The sequence below is a fragment of the Chelmon rostratus genome, chromosome 19 (assembly GCF_017976325.1).
Source record: "Chelmon rostratus isolate fCheRos1 chromosome 19, fCheRos1.pri, whole genome shotgun sequence".
Classification (NCBI taxonomy): Eukaryota; Metazoa; Chordata; class Actinopteri; order Chaetodontiformes; family Chaetodontidae; genus Chelmon; species Chelmon rostratus.
Window position 1 is genome coordinate 20,082,772 of NC_055676.1, and position 20,316 is coordinate 20,103,087.

The following is a 20,316-nucleotide window of genomic DNA, read 5'->3' on the forward strand; positions in this document are numbered from 1 at the left end:
GTTCAGGTGTGTGTGTGTGTGTGTGTGTGCGTGTGTGTGTGCCCCCGTCTTTAACACTGTTTTTTTTCGACATATTGACTCAGTTTCTCGGGTTCGGGTGAAGTTTTGAACCAAGCGGCCTGAGCGGCTGTTATTTGTTCCCGGTCGTGTGTGAAGATGCTTGCTCAGCAGCATTATTTCTCCGCCACATTGCTTTACAGGCTGACTAGTCTATTAGAAGAACCTGTTTGATTCACGTCGCCCTCCGAGATGAGAGGGCTGTTAATTCCCAGACTGTGAGTAACTGCGCTGCTGTAGAGATCTGCTGGTTTGAATTCACTGGGTTTGATCATACTTTATCCTGGTAATAAGGTGCATTCAAGTCTACAAAGAGGCGTCCTCACAATACAGATTGCTGTGTTTAATGACTCCCTCAGACCCTCTCGGGCTCTTAAATAATGATCTCACTCTCTGAGGTTTACAGCACACAGCTCACAACTCACGCAGCATGTCGTTATATCACCTGCAGTGGGATAAGTGGGGTATCGACTTGGCAGAATGAACCCTGGTTTTAAGTGATGGCCAAGTAACATCAGCATCCCTCCATCTGTGCTGCCCCACATGTTATTTCTCTTCTGGTTTCACTGTGAGGACTTCACCAGAAAAAATTACATCTTAAACAGCTCCAGCTGATTACAGCTTCTAGTTTTGGTCTGAAAAACACAGTATTAGTACTAAGCAAAAATGTTGGCTTTTCTTTTGTGCGTCCTTCTCTACGCCAGCTACTACTGACTGACTTTGACAAGAGTCTGAATGCTTGTAAAGAGGTCATAAATATTTTTGAAGGCTGCATACATGATATCTAAATGCTAGAACTGATGCTAAAGCTACAACATCCCGAGCACAAAGTCAATGATCCATGTGGAAAACATTGAATTAACAGAGTGTTGTTGTTTTCCAGGGTTGAGCCAGTTAGCGCCAGTGTAATGGTCCAGAATTACTGTCGAAATAAAAACAAGATTAAAACGTTGTTTGTTCTCAGATAACATTGGATGTTTAGTTTAAAAAATCATACAAGGACGAGCAACCATGAGATTCAGATTTATGTTTGATTGTTCTTACATTCAAACAGTGTTTACCAGAGACCGGCTCTCAGGACGAGGACAGGTGAGTCTCTCAGTTAGCAGGTGAAGTTGCTCCAGTTGTCTGAGCTGCTAACCTTCGCCGTCACTAAGGTCATTGCTCAAACAAAGGGAAAGTTCAGTCAGATTTATTTGAAGGGCGAAACAGAGGCTAACAGTAAAATTATTACCCAAACCCTGCGTTTTTACTTTCTGCTCCAGCTTTGACCTTTTCCTCCCACTGCAGTAGAACACACCCACAGACTTTTGGCTTGACCCCCTAATAAAATGCTCTATATAATCCGGCTAAACTGCCTGATCGTCTGACATCTCACACCGTTCAGTCATCGCAGCTCTCACAAATGACCCTGACGAGTTCAGCCTCATCGTTAACCAAAGCCAACACCACAAACACCAGCCCCAGGCTCCGACCATCCAGAGCGAGCCCTTAACAGCAACACTGAACTGTTATTGATGATTGGCAGTAAATCTGGTCCCTCTCTGGGTCCAGAGGTGGAGCTGTGTGATGCAGTACTGTTCATTAGTCAGTGGCGGTGTAATTTGCTGTTTATTGTTTGTCTCTTGTGAGGAAGCGAGAGCAGGTTTCAGGCTGCCAGGTGTGACAGGAAGCTCCTCTCCGTCCTCCCAGCATCCTCCATCGCTAACAAATAACTCAAGGCCACGTCGTCCACATCCTCCGATCCTCCTTAAATCTGTTCAGTCACCGGCGGCCGCTGGAGGAGAGGAGGCTTAATCCACTTTGTGTCCAGACGAAATGAGAGTGAAGGTTTTGTCTGTGTGTTTTCAGGCAGATTCTCTTATTTGCAGAGACATCAATCTCTATCATGTCTGGTTTACGTGAGCCTCTCTCGCTCGCGCTCGCCCTCTCTCTCTCCTGCCACTTGTGTCGCCATCTGTTCTCGATTAATGTGAGTTACAAGCAGTAATTGAAGCATCTGTTCATCCGGTGTGCATCCTTTGCACTGACACAACGATGTATAACACCCCTCTCACTTCACCGCTCGCTCTCTCCTTCATTTTGTTGGCATTACGTCGCTCATAAACACACATTTCCCGAACTGATCCAATCATCCGTGGCGCACAGCAGTGACCGATTGTCAGCCGCAGGATGTTCCATTAAAGAATCGACATTCGCCGCTGAGGAGTTGTGTGTGTTTGCTGTAAGGTGGCGTACCGCTAAGCGCTACGCTGTGTGTAACTTGCACACACATGGCATGCCGTAGCATATGTGAGTCAGTATATGGCAGTGGAACATGAGCAAAGTACCATTAATGAGTGCCATTAGCCTCTTTAGCTGCTTTAATGCTGTGATACGCTCACCAGCCAGTTGCTAACTGTCTGTCTGAGCAGGTAGTGTCGAGGTGGGCTCACCTTTGTTCGATTAAGGGCAAAAATTAAGCGTTTGAATTGTAATTGAAATGTACAGTTTATATGGACTTTAAAGTAGTTTTCCTTGTGGTCCAACAGAGGATGCTCCTAAAACCCTCTCTCAGCTTGACCTATTGACCTATCAGAAGCAGAAGGCGATAACCGATGTGTATGAGCATCATCTTATTGTTTTCATATGGCCTTTTAATATATTGTTATTTTAAAAATATTGATTACGGCTGCTTCAAAGCAGAACTCTGGTTTTGTTTCCGCCATAAACGCAGCATCAAGAGCTCCAGGATGCTTATATTTGAGCACAGGAAGGAGACAAAGAGCACATACGCACAAATATAAAACAGTAGGTGCAAACACACCCACCCACACACACACACACACACCGCTAGGATTAGTCTTGTCCCTTTTATTGATCACTTCACTTTAACTGACACAGAGCTGTCAGCTGATGGTGAGGAGGCTGTCTAAGTGCTCGATTGGGAATCAGCGTGAAATACCTGCAGACCAGGCGAGCCAGACGAAACCAGATCAGTCTGTGAAGAGGCTCTCTAACCTGACAAGACTTCTCTGAGACGCTCCAAAACACTGCTGAGACACAGATACAAAAAAAAAACGGAGGGTGTGTGTGTGTGTGTGTGTGTGTGTGTGTGTGTGTGTGTGTGTGTGTGTGTTAGGCTGTCTGGACTCTACCCCCTGTATGTGCTTAGCAGGCAGCGTAGCCAGACTGAGCTAATAGGCAGGATGTGTGTGAGCAGGAGGCTGGAGGTGGTGGTGGAGGCAGACTCTTCCTGCTGTCACTTTCTGTCTGACTCTGGCATGTTTACACCCTTGATGGGGATAGAAAGCTCTGGCACACACACATACACTAACACACACACAGGACTTATTGTGCTGTGCGTTCACTCACACACAGTCATGCAGAGATAATGGCCATCTTGCTATGATTATAACTTCTCCTCCTTTGATATAATCACCCTCATCTAACTGAAATTATCCTCCCAGAAGCTTCCCAATCAGGGCGAAGGGAAACACATCCAGAATAGGACATGAATGGCGAAATGAGAAACACTGCATCCTTCATACAGCCGCCAAATCAGTGTGAAGGCGACAGATTTGAGGGGCAGTGCTAAGTAGAGGTAGCAGACAGGTGGGGTGTCCATATGCCGCCCCAGCTACCAGCCCGGCTCCTCATCCCGGTCCAGCCCGGCTGCTCTTCTCTCCAGCCTGGACGAGGGTCAGAGGGCAGACTGCTGTCTCTCTCTCCTCAGCGTGGTCGCTTGGCATCACTGATCCTGTATTTTCATCCACCGTCGACTGATACATCTGCTGCTGCTCTGAACGGGCTTTCTTGCTGTCAAGTAGAAAATTCCTGTGTCTCTATTCAAAATAGATTGCCGCTGATTTTGCTGCTCACAGGGGAGGATTACTGCGTATGTGGGGAAAAAAAAGCCTTCGTAAAAGCCTTCTGTTGCTTCAGAGGGAGCTGTGTGAAGTCTGATAAACGTCCTCAAGTGATGTCACTTGAGTCGAGTTTGACAATTAAAAGAATCTGTCGGTTTGGAGGTCCCCAGGCTATGTTAGCCCACACTGGCACGACACTCCCGAATCTCCGATTGAACTGTCTTTTTTTGCATTGTGGGTCATGAAGACGCCCGATTCTCTCGCAGCAGGCAGCTCTTTTCTTTGGAAAGCCTCGAAAAATCCTCTGCTCAGCAGCAAACAGCAGACAGACATAGTTAGCATCTTGCTGGTGAGCATAGCATGTCAGATTTGTGGAGACCAAAAACAGAGCTAAAAGAGTCTGAATATTGGACATTTCATCACGTAGCCCTAAAAAAACATCTCCAAGTGATTGATGATTTCGCTTTAAGCGAATGTCTGATAACAAGTTCAGCCTAAAAGGTCAAATTTGTGGTCTCAACTTCTCCGTGCTGCAGGTTTAAGAATCGGCTGCAACACAAAGTAGGCTGGTGGTGCTAGTTGGAAGCTAGTTAACACTGTAGGTAACTAAACACCAAAGATCATATTTGTGACCTAATATCTGTGATGGATGTGATGATATCAACTCCTCAGAAACACAGATGTGTCCTCCCAGCTGTGAGAAACGTCCAGTCGACTGTGTAAACGGGTCAGCGCTGAAAGTTGTGCTATAGCAACCCAAAGTTAGAAGTCTGAACTGGATATGGAACAAATAGAAAAACAAGCATTAGGTCAATAAATTAAGATCGTGATATGATTCTAACATCGCTGCAGCTGTGACTGAGTTCAGGCTTTTTGTGATGAGTTGTTTTAGGGAGGTGGCCCCAGCTGTAATTACCAACCATTTATCCCACTTTGTGTTAATCAGCAGTGAAACGACACCGTGGCCCGTTCGCATTCTGCTGCAACACCAACACACAGACTAAACGCTTAATGCATTAGATTAGACGTGACCCCCGGTGCCGTTCGTTTCAATGAGGCTGTCTGCGGATGAGGACGTGGACAAAGACGGTGCGGGAGCGGCGAGCGGCGAGCTGGACAGGAGCTGCCATGTAATCTAATTCCTCTCCTCTTTGTCTTCATTCATTCACTGTCATGACAGATTACGCTTAAATGGGAGGAGGGAGGGCGGGATGATGAATGAGAGAGAAGAAGGGGAGGAATGAAGGGGGAGAGAGAGGCAGACAGGACAATTATGTTACAGTCTGGTCGGCAGTGAGAGAGGAAGAGTGGTGTGTGTGTGTGTGTGTGAGACTTCTCCATCCTCCTCATGAATTTGATGTCATGATTCATTGTCTCTAATCCTGCTGTGAGATGCACCGGGGGCTCCTAATGAAGTGTGTGCTGTTCGTGTGCGATGTGGACGCCGCTTGGGGGGGCGTCCGACTTCAACAAGATACTTTTCATCAAGAGGAAGTTCTTAAAAAGAAGATGATGATACCCAGTGTCATGTTAGCAGCTCTGAAGGTTGACAGTTTGCGTTTTGAATGAAATAGCACGCTAACTTGCTAAACTAGCATGGTAAACGTTATAGTTATCATATAGCATGTTAGCATTGTCAATGTGATTGTCATAGAAAATCCTATTTTTTTTTACCTGTCATCAATTTTTTCTTTGTTCTTTCTTTTGTTTTTTTTACCTTTTTATATGTTTCTCTTACCTGCTCTATTTGCCGGTACGTTGTGTCTGTTTCAGTGGTTCAGTATTCAGATTGTTTACATGAATTAACAGTCGTTCACCATAAAACCCCGAAATAAAAGTCATTCAAAATTGCACCGAAGTAAAAGTACAGACAACAACAAAATGTTAGCGTGAACATCATGTTGTTTTGTTGGTTTATTTCTACTGATGCATTCACAAGCAGCAGGTGTTGTTGCACAGGGTCCATGTGGAGCTGGGGTGGAACTACCTCACATCTGGTCGGGTAGTTTAATGTACAACAGTGAGTCACTCTTTACAAACTGAAGTGTTTTGTCTGAAGCTGCAAAATAACTACAGCCGTCATGTTGTGAAGTGAAAAGTTCAATATTCCCTCTGAAATGTAGAGACGCAGAGGTGTAAAGTGCATAAGATGGAAATATTCACGTAACGCAGTCGTACTTTTTCCTGCCCTGCATACATCCATTTAGTTTTATTTTGTATTTCTTTTTCCACAATGTCTTACTTGTGCAAACAAACAAACGTTTAGTCCAAATGTTGGTGCTGCATGAAAAAAGTTAAGAGATCCATCCAATAGTTGTTGAGATATTGAAAGTCATTTTAATGCCACAGAACAGATCACTGACTCGCTAAAGTCAGTAAGATTCATTCTCTGGAGACCATGAACGTCTGTACCAAATGTTGTGTCAACAGGCTTTGTCCTCTGGGGAACATGAATGTCTCTACAGAATTTCATGGTGATTTAGTCACTGAGTGTGTACCAGCATACAGACTGATACTGACTTCTCTCGAGCTAAGCTGCTAGCATGGCTAAAAAAAAGACACAGCATCTTTGTGCAAAATACAGAGAGAAAAACATTCATGGATCAAAATGTTAATGCTCTTTCTTTTTCACGCAGGCCTACTTTCGTCAAGGGGTTGCCCTGCAGTACCTGGGCCGTCATGCCGACGCCCTGGCGGCGTTCGCCTCTGGCCTCGCGCAGGACCCCAAGAGTCTCCAGCTGCTGGTCGGCATGGTGGAGGCCGCCATGAAATCGCCCCTCAGAGGTAGGCCTGTCTGACAACAGCGCACGGCGCCTGTCGCCTCGCTCGTCTCGTCATGCTGTCCAACAACAGGCAGATTTGTGCAGACATAAGTGCATGAACATTTGTTTGTGTCCTCAACAACAACTCTGTGTTTGGAAGTCGTAGCAGGGGAGAGCTGGTTGTCGGCGCCAGGGAAAGTGTGAAGTTACCACTTTTCTTTTGTTCTTTTATTCAGTAGCCCTCCCCTGGGACGGGGATGTGAAAAAGTAAAAAGTTGCCTCTGATGATTCAGATCTCACAAAGACATGGATGCACATTTGATGTGACAAAGAGAGAGAAAGGAGAAAAGAGACAGGGAGGAAATAAATAAAACAAGTAAGTCAGATGAAACAGAAAGAGAAGCACACGGAAGTTGGAGCTGAAAACAGGGAGCTCGTGATGGAGCGTCAGAGAGATCGGACTCCGGCCTCCACCTGTTGAAGTCAGGGCGTGACTCACATCCACTGCTGCCGGGCGACTCCTCGTCTCCACAGTGAGGTGGTGGAGCTCCGAACACCACACACCTGAAGACTGGTGGTGTCTGAGAAACAACATTCACGCACACGTGCACTCATGCAGGATGAGGCAGCGCTTCACCATCACTGCTGCCTCACTTTGGTCAGCAGAGGAGTCTTGGTCACTCTGTTCTCAGGCCTTTCTCATGAAAAGAAGATCAGATTTTAAAATTTCTGCAGAATTTTCTTCTCTAAACTCAGAACAGATTATATTATTTGCATTATTTGTTTTTTTTTGTGTGTCAGCAAACAGTTACCTCGAGTCTTCGCTGGTAGCTTGGCATGAAATGACCTCTCCCACATGTTACATACAGAACTTCCCTTACGACCAAGTTTTTACATTTCCGTTTGTGTACAGTGGCCAGACGGTCAGAAGAGTTACCTGAAGGTATATCTAGCGCTAAGACGGCATGTTGGTGGATTCCTGGACAGATGCACAAACTAAAGATAAGATAAACCTTCACTGATCCCCAGCAGGTAAACTCAGAGGGTCCAGAAGCCTCATTAAGTTTGCTGCTAAATTCTGATCAGGTCAATTTCCATTTTCAAGAGTCTTACGAGCATGCTTGCTTACTGTAAAGAGCTAGGAACAGTGGCTCGCTTTGCTTGTTTATTAGCACCAATAGCTTCTCGTGGAGCTCATGATGAAATATTTACAAGCTGGTTTCTTGTGTGTCATTGATCTGTCTGCCCCGCAGATCTCAGTGTGCAGGTTTCAACAGCATAAGAAGATAAAGCAAGAGTGCACACAATCACGAAGGGTTTGCAGACTAGAACTGGCACAGGATTATGTTTTTGCCCTTCAGCTGTATCAGTATGAGAGCGAGGCTTCTTGGGAATAGCCTTCTGCTTGGCAAGCTACAGCAAATGTCTGCGCATGTGGAATTTTGCATCTGCTCTTACACTGGAGAACAAATCGGGCTGAGCGTTCACAACATTTCCCTTTGAGGTGGAGCGAGTTGATCCAGATAGATTGAGCACAAGGCTGCTAACTGACCGAATGAGCGCCGCTTTCTCGTTTTTCTAGAAAAGGATTTCCAAACAGCAGCCAAAAGGCATCACTGCCGAGTCACTGCAAAAAGAATGATTTGTTATCAGTTCATGATAGTGATCAGTGACATGTGGTAGCTAACGTGGTCCTGCCTGGACTGCTGCTGTACTGTGCACATCTGATGCACTGTGGGAGGGTGTTTTGCTGTCCAGGGGCCGCCACCTCCAAAACTTGATCCTCCCATAAGCTTCAAAGCAAGCGAGCCTCAAAGCTATCAAGTGTGACCAGGAGCTGTCATGCTGGAGTAAGCAGGAGGAGGGACGACAAGCTGGGCTGCGAAGAAGGCCGACATGCAGAGGCGGGAGGGGGGGGGGCTCCTCTGGGTTATCTGTCCCCTGTTAGGTTTGCTGATGTCTCTCTTATAGGATGATATGCTGGTGAGAGGGGGAAAAGTCCGCCAGAGTTTTCAAGTTCGCTCAGTCTTTACTAAGACTGCAGTGCAGGTGAGACGAGCTGCGCTTCATCTCATTTGCATGAAGTGCAACTAACACGTTTTGGTACGTGCTGCACATGGAAGGCAAACAGGCCACAAAAGAAAGAAAGAAAATGTTTTCTGCTCATTTAAAATATCGGTAGAAGAGAACGTATCATATGGGATGTTTCGCAGGACCATTGTACTGAATTACATTCGATTAGCAGATATCTGTGTGGTTCAGGAGCTGACGCAGCTTAACTAAGAGACTCTGGAAGTCATTTGTGCCTTATTTTGATTGAAAAGAATCAATTGGAGTGAAACTAATGAGTTCAAACGAAAGAAGAAAGAAAATACCTAATTGGAAATGTACGTACATCAATACAGTATCAGAAACCTTTAAAGAAACGTCAGTGGGGTCTTCCATTATAATGTGTGTGTAAAAATGAACTGCAAATACCCCTTTTTTACCTTTTATTCAACACGGTCACTGTCACACTGTGTTTAATGTTGGTAATATAAAATTCACTACAGAGAAACTGAGAAATATCTAAATGAATTCAGACATTTTTTTTTTTAAATATTCTGTTATTAGTTTTTTTGTGCTGAAATGTTAGATGCTAATGTTACCTGCTGACGTCAGCGGTTTCATATGACTTCTATTACAGTGTTGTGCTACATAGGTTAGTTAGCCTGCTTGAGAATTTTGTAAAAGTTTTAAACTTTACACAGGAGACAACTCTGGCCTTCATGTGGCCTCTTCCACATTTTGTCCATTTGACTCTACAGCCTATTTGATATTCTGAAAATGGCAAATTTAAATATGCCAGGATACATAACACAGCTATGGGGCTTGCTCCAAATATATATATATATATATATATAGTTTTAAATGATGAATTAACCTATTAACGTCTACCATCCTGGTATAAAGTGAATTTAGCTAAACTACATCATGGCTGTTTGTGGACTCACAGTTACAATACAGCAGGTGTAATAATCAGCATATCAACATGCTAGTATTGGCTAAGTAGCATTAGTAGCATTAGCATAAAGTACAACTGAGGTTTGTGGCTATTGAATGAGCTAAAGTTTTGACCTGATGATGATGATGAGGTGTTTGATGAAAGGTCAGTTGATCCTCTGGGGCAAATCCAATAGCTGTTCAGACAATTCACATTTCAAAACCACAAACATCAGCATCGTGACGGCACCAGAGGAAATATGAGGAAATCACCAAAGTCAGCGGGATTCATCCTCTGGGAACCGTGAATGTCTACAGGGTGCCGTGTCAGTCCATCTGGTAGATTTTGAGATTAAATGGATGAAAGTGAAACGTTTGTCTTGTTAGTGGCACCAGACAACAAGTTAGAGAATCAACAAAATCAGTGGGATTCATTTTTTAGCACTTAATTTGATTGTAATCCCTCATGTAATTGCAGAGATCTGACCGTAGACACTCGTCCACAGAGCCATGCTGCTGATGTGGATGAAAATGAACCACCACTGTTGGCCACTGCTGGTGCCTGCTTAAAAACATCAAACATCTCAGAACATTTGCATGACACATACTTAAATCCTTCAAAAGCTGGAACACAACCAGAGTCCATGAGCTCAGTTTGATGTCTCTTGTTTGGCTTCGGTCTTCTGAGAGTTTCACAACAATTTCAGCATGTCAGAGCCGATGATTTTGTGCAAACCAAGCATTTTTACAGTAACCCGAACATAGCGATCGCCTCTTAACTGTGTTAATCCCATCAGAAGATAAAATCATAAAAATGCCCACTCATCAGAAATGATGCACCTTGACGAAATTACTCCACTTTCACGAACAAGCTCATGCTGTAAATATCCCCAACAAATACTGTTTCAATGTTAAACAAAATAATCACACAAAATCAGCGAGGGAAATGAAAGTTTATGGCTGGAGACATGTTTTATCATGACAGAGTGTTTAGAGAGAATTCAGAGAGAAACAAAGCTTCCATGTGACCTGTTTAAATTTTGCAAATGTGATCTACATTAATACAGCTAAAAACTGTAAGAGCTGTTAAGTTACTGTTGGCGGCTAAATTGTGTGTTTCTGTTACTGCAGCCCTGCTGGTTTGTGTCATTCTGCTTCTCATAAAGATGCTAATTGATCCCACGACCTCACCAGCTTCTCTGTATGTGTGCTTAAACCTCCTCAGACTCTCTTGAGTCCACCCACCAGCAGCTCCAGAAGATGAAGCTGGACAAGAGTCCGTTCGTGGTCGTGTCGGTCATCGGACAGGAGCTGCTGACCCACGGTTTCCACGGAGCCTCGGTTGTGGTGCTGGAGGCGGGGCTGAAGATCGGCACGTGCTCGCTAAAGCTGCGTGGATCCGTCTTCTCGGCCCTGAGCGCCGCGTACTGGTCTTTGGGCAACACAGAGAAGAGTATGGCCTACATGCAGCAGGACCTGGAGGTGACCAAGACTTTAGGTATGCAGGAGGAGGAAGTAGTAGAGCGTGGCGTGACTGGACTGTGAGGAAATGAAATGGTTGTAATGAACGTCTCACCCACAGGTGACCAGTCAGGTGAATGTCGCGCTCATGGGAACCTTGGCTCCGCCCTCTTCTCCAAAGGCAGTTACAGAGAAGCTTTGGCCAATCACAGAAACCAGCTCGTGCTAGCCATGAAGCTCAAGGACAGAGAGGTACGTTTGCATGCATGCATGTGCCTTTACGAGTGCGCTCATGTGTATTCACACCAGAACACAATGTCGTGTAGATCTGCAGTCAGTCTCGTTGAGCAACAGCTACTAGATCTGACACACCTTATTGTTCAGGGGCTACCTGATCCAAGAACTGTAACTCCGGGTTCAAAAATATTAAGTTTATAATCTTAAATCATTGATCTGACATAAGTTAAAGATTACCTGGAGAACACCTGAAGAGCGAGATGACGTCTCACTCACTGGAGGTTCATCCCTCACAGAGGACCCCGTTCACACCTGGTATTCACTCATTCCGAATGAGAGTATTGAGTATTCACAAATCTCATTTGGAGAGCGACCAAGCAAGAAGGTTGAAAGAGACAGGCCTCTAATTACTGATTATACGTCTGTTCTCTGCCCTGAAATAGACAAAAGATGCGTTTTCCAACAGTACAGGTGGGAAATTAATGATACACGATGAGAAATAACTGTATGCAGCTGATCTGCTGTGAACAAGACTTATAAGTTATCTAGTCACAGAGCGGCTGCAGGCCTGTACAAAGTGACACAATGTTTTTCACACATTAAAACGAATAACTGTGTTATATTTGCTGAATTTGCACCAAGGTTATAAAATTCCCCCGAACTCAGCAACTCAGAAAAATTTGTGATTTTTATAAGGAAGTCTGGGTCTGATTAAATTCCTTAAAGGCAGGAGGATGGAGATCTGATCTCAATGGGGATCAGGAGAACAAGAAAAGTTCCAGGTGTGAACACAAAGGCAAGATCAGATTGTTTATTATCCGGATACAGATCCCGTTTTAATGGCAGGTATAAATGTGATGACAGTGTCAGTCTGGTTACTGACCTTTACCAAAAACACTTCCTGAAAAGACATGGGGATGAATTTCACTGCGACACTTCGCTGTGACCAACCTGAAGAGAGTCCGTCCAATCAGGTGACAGCTGATGATGATGAAAACTGTTTTTCTCTCTAATATGTTAAATTTAAGAGCGACACCCGTCAGTGTGCAGCAGATATGAGGTGATAATGTGGCAGTTTGTCCTCACTGTAAATCTGCAGAGCTACTCTGTCATCACAGCCCAGACAAATCGAAAAACATCCCTCACATTTGTTCCTGTTTCTTTCTGGAACATCTCCGTCTTCCTCCTGAGCTGCTCTCGAACTCCCTCGTGTTTTCCTGAAATCAGTTTTTCTTCGCCTCGGGCCAGAGCTAAACTCACCGGCTTTCTTCTGAAACACTTTGGACAGTTGTGAAAACCGTAGTTAATTAGATTGCTGTTCCAGATTAGACTTTGGCCCCTTTATGTCTCCAAACACAAAGTGAAGCTGTCGGGCTGTTTGTGTGTGTTTACCTTTGTTTAACTGCTCCCATGTGCTCGTGAGTGTGTGTGTGTGTGTGTGTGTGTGTGTGTGTGTGTGTGTGTGTGTGTGTGTGTGTGTGTGTGTATTCCTTTGCGTGATGCAGTGTGTCATGACAGACGCAATTAAGTCTCTCTGGATTTAATATTTTAGTTAGTTCACTTTATCCTCCTGATTCTGTGCCCATGATGCGTATCTGGAATATTTTATTGTCTCTTTGATATCGTACAATTAATCTGACGCGTGTGTGTATGTGTGTGTGTGTGTGTGTGTGCGTGTGCATGTGTGTGTGTGTTAATCAATAGTGTTGGATGTTGGCTGTTCTTCGATCTTCTTCGCTGTCATACCTGCTGTATTTGCAAATAGTTTGTTGTGTGCAGAGTTTTAGTTTGTGCATAAATATCTGCGAGTGCTTTGAGCCAGAGTGCAGCTCAATTAACGTCTGCCAGCGATGACTGATGTCTCGCCAGGTGTTCACGTGCTTTCTGCAACACTCTGAGTTTCCTGTTCAGGTTTGTTCCTGTGCACTCAGGTCACTCGGTGTGGCTTTGTCCTGTGAGCTTTGAGTGTTTGAGTGGAGACATGCATGTTATTAGCGGTGGGTGACATCGATGAAGTCTCACCAAGGTTCATTTATTGTCATTTTGCAGCAGTTACGTGCAGTGAAATGTCGGTGCCACACACACATTGAACATATATACAAATATTTAAATTACAATAAAACAATATATACATATACTTTTACACAACATGTATACTTTATATAACACTTTATATTCAGGTTCACATGTTCACCATAAGATAGCTGCTTATTAGCATGCATATTAGTAGCATGTTAGCTCCTTATTAGACGCTATTAAGCACTTATTAATGCCTTATTCTGCTACAGCTACTAGGCCATCAACTAAGAGGTTTCCTCAATAACTTCCTAATTACTGCTTATTTATAATAATTAAGGAAGCTCTTTTACATGAATTATGATCTTAATAACCTAATCCCAGATCCCAGATCCCAGAATAAGGCCTTAATAATTACGTTATAATGACTAATAACGGACCAGTATCTTACTAACATGCATGCTAATAAGCAACTTGTTAATGTTGAATATGTGAACAGTAATTTGAAGTGTGACCAAACATTTTTCATAAAATTTCACCACATTAGAAATTTGAAAATCACCAAATCAAAAACCCTTTTGAATGCTAACGCTTTTGGGTTTGATCCAAAGAGATAAAGCGTATTAATCATTCAGATTTAGAGGTGCTGATATGTCAAGGCTAGGCTAGCTGTTTTTTACCTGTTTCAAGACTTTATGCTATGCTAAGCTAACCTCCTGCTGGCTGTAGCTTCTTTCTGCTACTACAGATATGAGTATGGTATCAAAACCTCCGCCGGACCCTTGCGCACACACACACACAATCACTTAATGGCGTGGATCTGGAGACATTGGACACCTGTCAGTGGGATGAATGGGGGGTCCGAGCAGGTTCATTTTAATGAAAGCAGTGAGCGACTGACTGCAGTTCATGCATCTTCCTGTTCGTCTCCTCTGACACGTCGTCGTTTCAGCCTCATTCATGCTGCTCACACATGAATCCTGATCGCAGTGGAGCTGATTGAAGCTCGGGATCGAACCCAGACAGAAGAGATTCTCTGTTCTGAGCTGCTGTGTGAGTTTCCGGCGTGTCGGGCCGCTGACAGAGTCGAATGTCTGACAGACGATTATTGAGCTTCACCTCCGCTGCCTGAGGCGACCGAAACGCGGCCATCAACAGAAATCCATATCTCGCTCTGTGTGTTTGCTTCGCCGTGTTTCATGTGTTTACTTGTGCAGCGTGTGAGCAAGCTTCCAGTCTGAGACGCCGCCTGAGAGAGACGATGTTTAACCGACAGGGGTGGACACAAAAAAAGCAACACCTTAACCTCATCGTCCGCTACGGCTGCTGAGCATTTACAGCTAAAACAGTCGACAGAGACTCCATCAAACAAATACAACCTTTGTGAAGTTTGTGATGTTCTCATAGACGAGTTTCTCACCACCTCCGGCCGCTCAGTGGTTTCTGACTGTTCTATCAATAAATGTGTGGTTGTAACTTGCAAACCTGCAGAAAAATGTACTTAAAGGACCTCACATCGACGCTGACGCTGTGCTGTCACCTCCTGCTAAAAACAGCTGAGACGAAATAAAACAGAAAGCAAAATCTACAAGAATCTGCTGCACGACAGTTTATTCTTATCTGTCTCCAGTAGGTTCTCCTGTTTCAGTCGAAAAGGCAGAGTGATCTGCCTGCAGGGGGCGCTGCAGAGACATGAAACAGCCCGTGGTACATAGCATAAAGATTTCTAACTCAGAACCTCCAGTTTACCGCGGAGGTCGTTTGTCTTCATATAAATATTAGTAATGAAGATAAGCTAGCTGCTAGCATTATGATCACAGCATATAAATCATGCACCAGCTGCTCCGTGCTCCTTACGAGCTCTTTGCTCTGATCAATGTTTTTATGATTCATTACAATTAATAAGACTATTGTTGGTGACGATGAACTTACAGAGAGTTCAGCTGGTTGTTTAGCAGCCCACAGCTTTCTCTCTCCATCCTTCCCTCCTTCCTCGCCTCTGTATGTACCCGCTCTGACTTTTGGCTGCTCAGCATCACACCAACATGAAGTTAACTCAGATCTGTCATTTCCCTCTGACGCAGCGGGAGAACCCATTTTATCCTTCAGCCAATGCTGAGGGTTTAAAGCCCACATTTTGTGCCTCCCGCATCTGTCTCGGTCAGTTCATGGAGCAGTTCATTAGACTCAGAGATCCATCCTTTCGTTCCTGCGTCTTCTTACTAGCACAGGTCCCCACACACACACACACACACACTCACACACACACACACACACACACACTCTCCTAATGAGTTTTGGTGCTGTCCTGCAACATGACATAAAAACAGCGTAACGACAGGTTGCATATTAAGATTCTTTGATTTTCTTTCTCTGCAAAATGCCAGAGCTCGTCAGTCTCGGCATCCTTCTCGTATGAACTCAGACATAAACAACTCACAGTCTGTGTAGCGGCTGACAGTCCCAGACACAACATGATTGGATTTTTTGTGTGTGTTCTGGTGCAGGGGAAACATTGTGTCCTTGAGGGAAATCAAACGCTCGTCCGGCCGGTCGACTGTACACACAGAGGCCCCCCTCGTCATTTATTAAATCTCCCTCTCTGCCTCGGAGGTGTGTCAACTGGATTTTATGTGTTTACACTCATCACTTCGTTGGGAATTGGGATTTTTCGGCTGGTGTGTGCCGTCGTCTCCTTTCATGAACAGGAATGAAAAGAGCAGAGTGTCGTGGTGTTAATTAGAAGTGGTAAATTCTACCAAAGGTCAGTTTGGCTGTTTTCAGTGACAGTTTTTAGCGCTCGTTAAGGCTCTGCTTTAAAGGAATGTGGTATTAGTATGTGTATTATCTGTTCGGAGGCCTTTGGTACAGTTTTCAGGTAATTCTACTGGTGTATTTCTATTCTATGCTGCTTTATGCTTCACTACACTTTAGGTAAATACTGTACATTTACTGCATTAGATTTCTCTGACAGCTTCAGTTATTTATCAGATTAGATTTTACATTAAAGACATATTATAATAATAAGTGTTTGATGATGCGTCAGTAAAGATTGAGCTCGACCTCGTCATGAAGTCCAGTCGTGTTTCTGATGTCTGTCGTTTGTCTGCAGTTTCACCAGAGAAACGTTTCCACTCCAAACTTCTGATGTGGTTTCTTCTATAGAACTGTTTGAAGTATAATGAGATGGAATTATAGAGTATTTAAAAAAAGGGAAGTAAGAAAGCCCAAAACATGAATATGTATCAGAACTTCTTCCTTTTTCCTCTTCCATCACTAATCTGACGACCCTTCGGATTTATCTGGTGACCCTCCGGAGGGGCCCGACCCCTGGGTTGGGAACCACTGGACTAAACGAGCTAACTGTACATGAAGTAGAGGAAGGTGCACATGGAATCAGATGCAGAGAGAAAGCTGTTGCACCACCTTTTATCGCCGTTCTACATTTTTCCAGAATTGTTTTCTTCTTGTGTTGCTTCGTTTGTTGTCTGGAAACTGGAGGCTCGCTCTTACGTTTCTGTTGAATCCAGAGAAAGAACGTGTGTGCGGGATATAAATGAGTAACGAACATGCTAATAACTCCCTCTTTAATAATTCATAGCTTCTCCTCCTCCTCGCTCTCACGTTCTTTAAACTTGCAAACATTTCATTACAGTCTCTGGCTAATTCTTTGCTGTCCTTCATTGTGTGCTTTGAAAGGTCAGAGTCATACTTCTGAGTGTGTGTGTGTGTGTGTGTGTGTGTGTGTGTGTCCCTGCTCACTGCTGTTTGTGTTCAGAAGGCCTCTAACTTCATTATTGTCGCTGTGATTGAATCAAAGGGATCATCACGCTGAGAGTCTATAGAGTCTGTACCTCAGGACAAGGTTTACTGATACCTGCATCACACTGTGTGTTCACACCTGTCAGGTGTGTTCAGCAGGTGAGGATCAGGCAGCTGCACTGCAGGCTGTAACTGAGCTTGGAGATCGTTTCCTAGAAACTTTATAATAAATTAATCACACTAACACTGCAGAACGATGCAGGTGCTGCACCTGAGTTTACAGCCCTGCTAGCAGCGTGCTTTGAGCTGAATGCTAACGTTAGCATGCTCACAGTGACTGTGCTAACATGCTGATTTTAAGTGAGTGCAGTGTTTACCATGCTCACCATATCAGTTTATCACGGTAGCATGCTAGCATTTGCTAGTTAGCACAAAACTGATGGGACGTTTTGTATTAGCATTTTACAAATTTGACCTGATGGTGGCGCTAGAAGAAGAGTCAGAGCATCACCAAAGTTAACATTACTCATCCTGAGGGAAACATGAATGTGTGGACCACATTTCTGGCAATCCATCCCGTAGATGTTGGGACGTTTCAGTCTGGACCAACCACAACGCTCGCGTGCTGCTCGTTTGACTTGAGCTGCTGTAGCTGACATATCACTGGATGCTGTTCTTTAACTGATGATGGCGAGACTGAAGGATCACCATCCTGCAGCAGCAAAGATAGAAACGTTGACGCATATAATCGACGTGTGAGTTTCGCGTCTGTTCCTCTGCCAGTGAACGCTGCCGCATCAGAGCTGCCTGAAGGACTGCAGGCATATAACACAGACATCTATCATCCAATCAGATGTGTTAGAGTCCAGAAAAGTCCTGTGATCAGTTTAGTTTCATTGAAATGTATTTTATTGTACAATTGAATGTGTTTTTTCACATTCAATTGCTGATCTGAAAGAGCTTCTGCAGACACACAGTGATCCATGGGAGATGTGTCAATACACAATGTGGTGCTCTTGTCTTCATCCGTCTGGATAATTTGAACCAGACCTGATGAATATTTCCCATGACTCCTCTGATGGAGCGCTGATCAATAACCTTAAGATTAGTTAGCAAACGAGTGGGCAGGTTTTAGATTACTAAAGCAAGAGCAGGAGTGCAGCGACCGTTTCTCATTTCTCTAATTAGAGAAACAGTGTGTACAAGACAGGCTGACACACTGTGTGTGTGTGTGTGTGTGTGTGTGGGTGTGAGTTCATGGCCCTGTTTTTACTGCATGTGTGCGCGCTTGAAGACAACAACGGTGTGAACAACTGTGAAACCCTCGTCATGATTTGCATGGTATTACGCCTGAAGAGGAGCTGTAATTAGCAGGAAGAGCGGCGCTAGAAGTCATTAAATGCTAAAAAAAGTGTCTTATGCGCTAAAACCGAGTAATAATAGAACTGCGAGGTGGTGTCTGGGTGGTGGTGGCAGCGACACCGGCGAGGCTCTCACTGCAGCCTCGACCAGGATGTGAAAGCTTATCTTTCACATCCTGCAGTGGCCAGCCATGATGTTATAATGTGTCTGTTTTCATTCATTTTAAAGTACACAATGCATATATTTAGAGTATTTTGATGCTCATACTTTTGTACAAAGTACATTTTTAGTGCAGGACTTTTGTTGTCACAGAGTATTTCTACACTGTGTATTGCTTCTGTTACTTAAGTAAATGATGATGTACGCTATAATTAAGAATAAGTAAAGGCATTATGTATTATTTGGTATCTGGTCTTTAAACCCTGAATCAAAGCTCCGCCCCTTGTTTTTAAGTGTGTTCATTCTTGTTGTTTACTGGACTCGGTGGATGGTGCCTGTCTTTGCTGGGACTGGATACCAACCGGTACTTGTCGATGTGATTTCAGGCTGCGTCCGACGCTCTCAGCAGTCTGGGCCACGTGTACACCGCCATCGGTGACTACCCTAACGCGCTGGCGAGCCATAAGCAGTGTGTGCTTCTGGCGCGACAGACCCGGTGCCAGCTCTCCGAGGCTCGCCAGCTGGGCAACATGGGCGCCGTGTACACGGCGCTGGGAGACTTCGCCAATGCCGTTCAGTGCCATGAGCAGCACCTGGACATCGCAAAGGTACGGTTCTACATCCTCTGATCTTTAATGATTCTGATAAAGCCTTGTTGTCCGATTGTTCCCACGGTGTCAGTTTCACTTTATCCAAAGAGGTTTTATTGACCCGGTGAGATCAATCTGAAAGGGCAGCGTCCATCACCATGAACACACACACTGAATCAGTCCCACACACACCATCCTGCAGCCACAAATATCACTACAGCACCAAATGTGGATTAATCCGCCCCTGAAAATAGTCCCCAACAACTGCGCTTATTCCTCCTGTTTGAATGACCTTCAGTAAAAACTACGACGTGCAGCTGTTTTAGGAAATAACTGAACCTTTTTAAAAGATAAAACCGTATGTTTGTGACCACTTTTTAAAGAAGGAACCAACGGGCTCGCAGCTGGGTGCATCAGAGGCGTCAGGAAGCATTAAGAGATGCATGAACGCATCATTAGTTTTGTTGTCTTTACAGGATTTGCTGACAGTAACAGAAATCTAGAAAACTGTGCCGCAGATTAATTTAATATATGTTAACCTACAGACACGCAGGGAACACAAACAGGCTAAATATGGACCTGCACCGCATCGCCCAGCTGGAGGCACTCACTGAACATGAAGCCATCCACTCATTTTAATTTCAGCTTTTAACAGCAGCACTTACATTCCTGGATCCGTCAGTCAGGAGCTTTTCTAATGTTGTTGTTTCCATTTTAACCCATCTGTCACCTGCTGAGTGCAGACTTTTAGGACAGAATAACCGTATATCTCCCAAAGAGCATTGCGTGTATTCTGGACGTCGGTCGCGAAGCCTGTAAATATTTAAAGTACCACCGTGAAGCTATCCATGCAAATGCTACATGAGCAAACATAACAAAAGACATTTCACTTTTTATGTTTGTGTTTTTTGGATAAAGTGTGAAGTTGCCACGGAGCCAGCCGCCGGAGCCAACATCATCTCGCTCTTTGTAGCCCCCTCTGTTAACATACTAATAGACCATCTGTTGACAGCGAGATTTGTACGAGAATAAAGGTTCCCTAATTAAAATCTCCTGACTGCCGAGAGTTTATTTTGACAG

The 20,316-nt window shown here is 44.3% G+C and overlaps 1 protein-coding gene across 1 annotated transcript in view; it reads left to right on the forward strand.

The window, feature by feature from the left end:
* The window catches only part of ttc28 (tetratricopeptide repeat domain 28), a 102,174-nt gene that overhangs the window by 52,381 nt on the left and 29,477 nt on the right, over positions 1-20,316 (forward strand). Inside the window, exons 3-6 of the mRNA XM_041959757.1 lie at positions 6,542-6,689; positions 10,875-11,147; positions 11,232-11,362; positions 19,033-19,254. Coding sequence (XP_041815691.1) covers positions 6,542-6,689; positions 10,875-11,147; positions 11,232-11,362; positions 19,033-19,254 — 774 coding nt within the window. The remainder of the gene's footprint in view (positions 1-6,541; positions 6,690-10,874; positions 11,148-11,231; positions 11,363-19,032; positions 19,255-20,316) is intronic.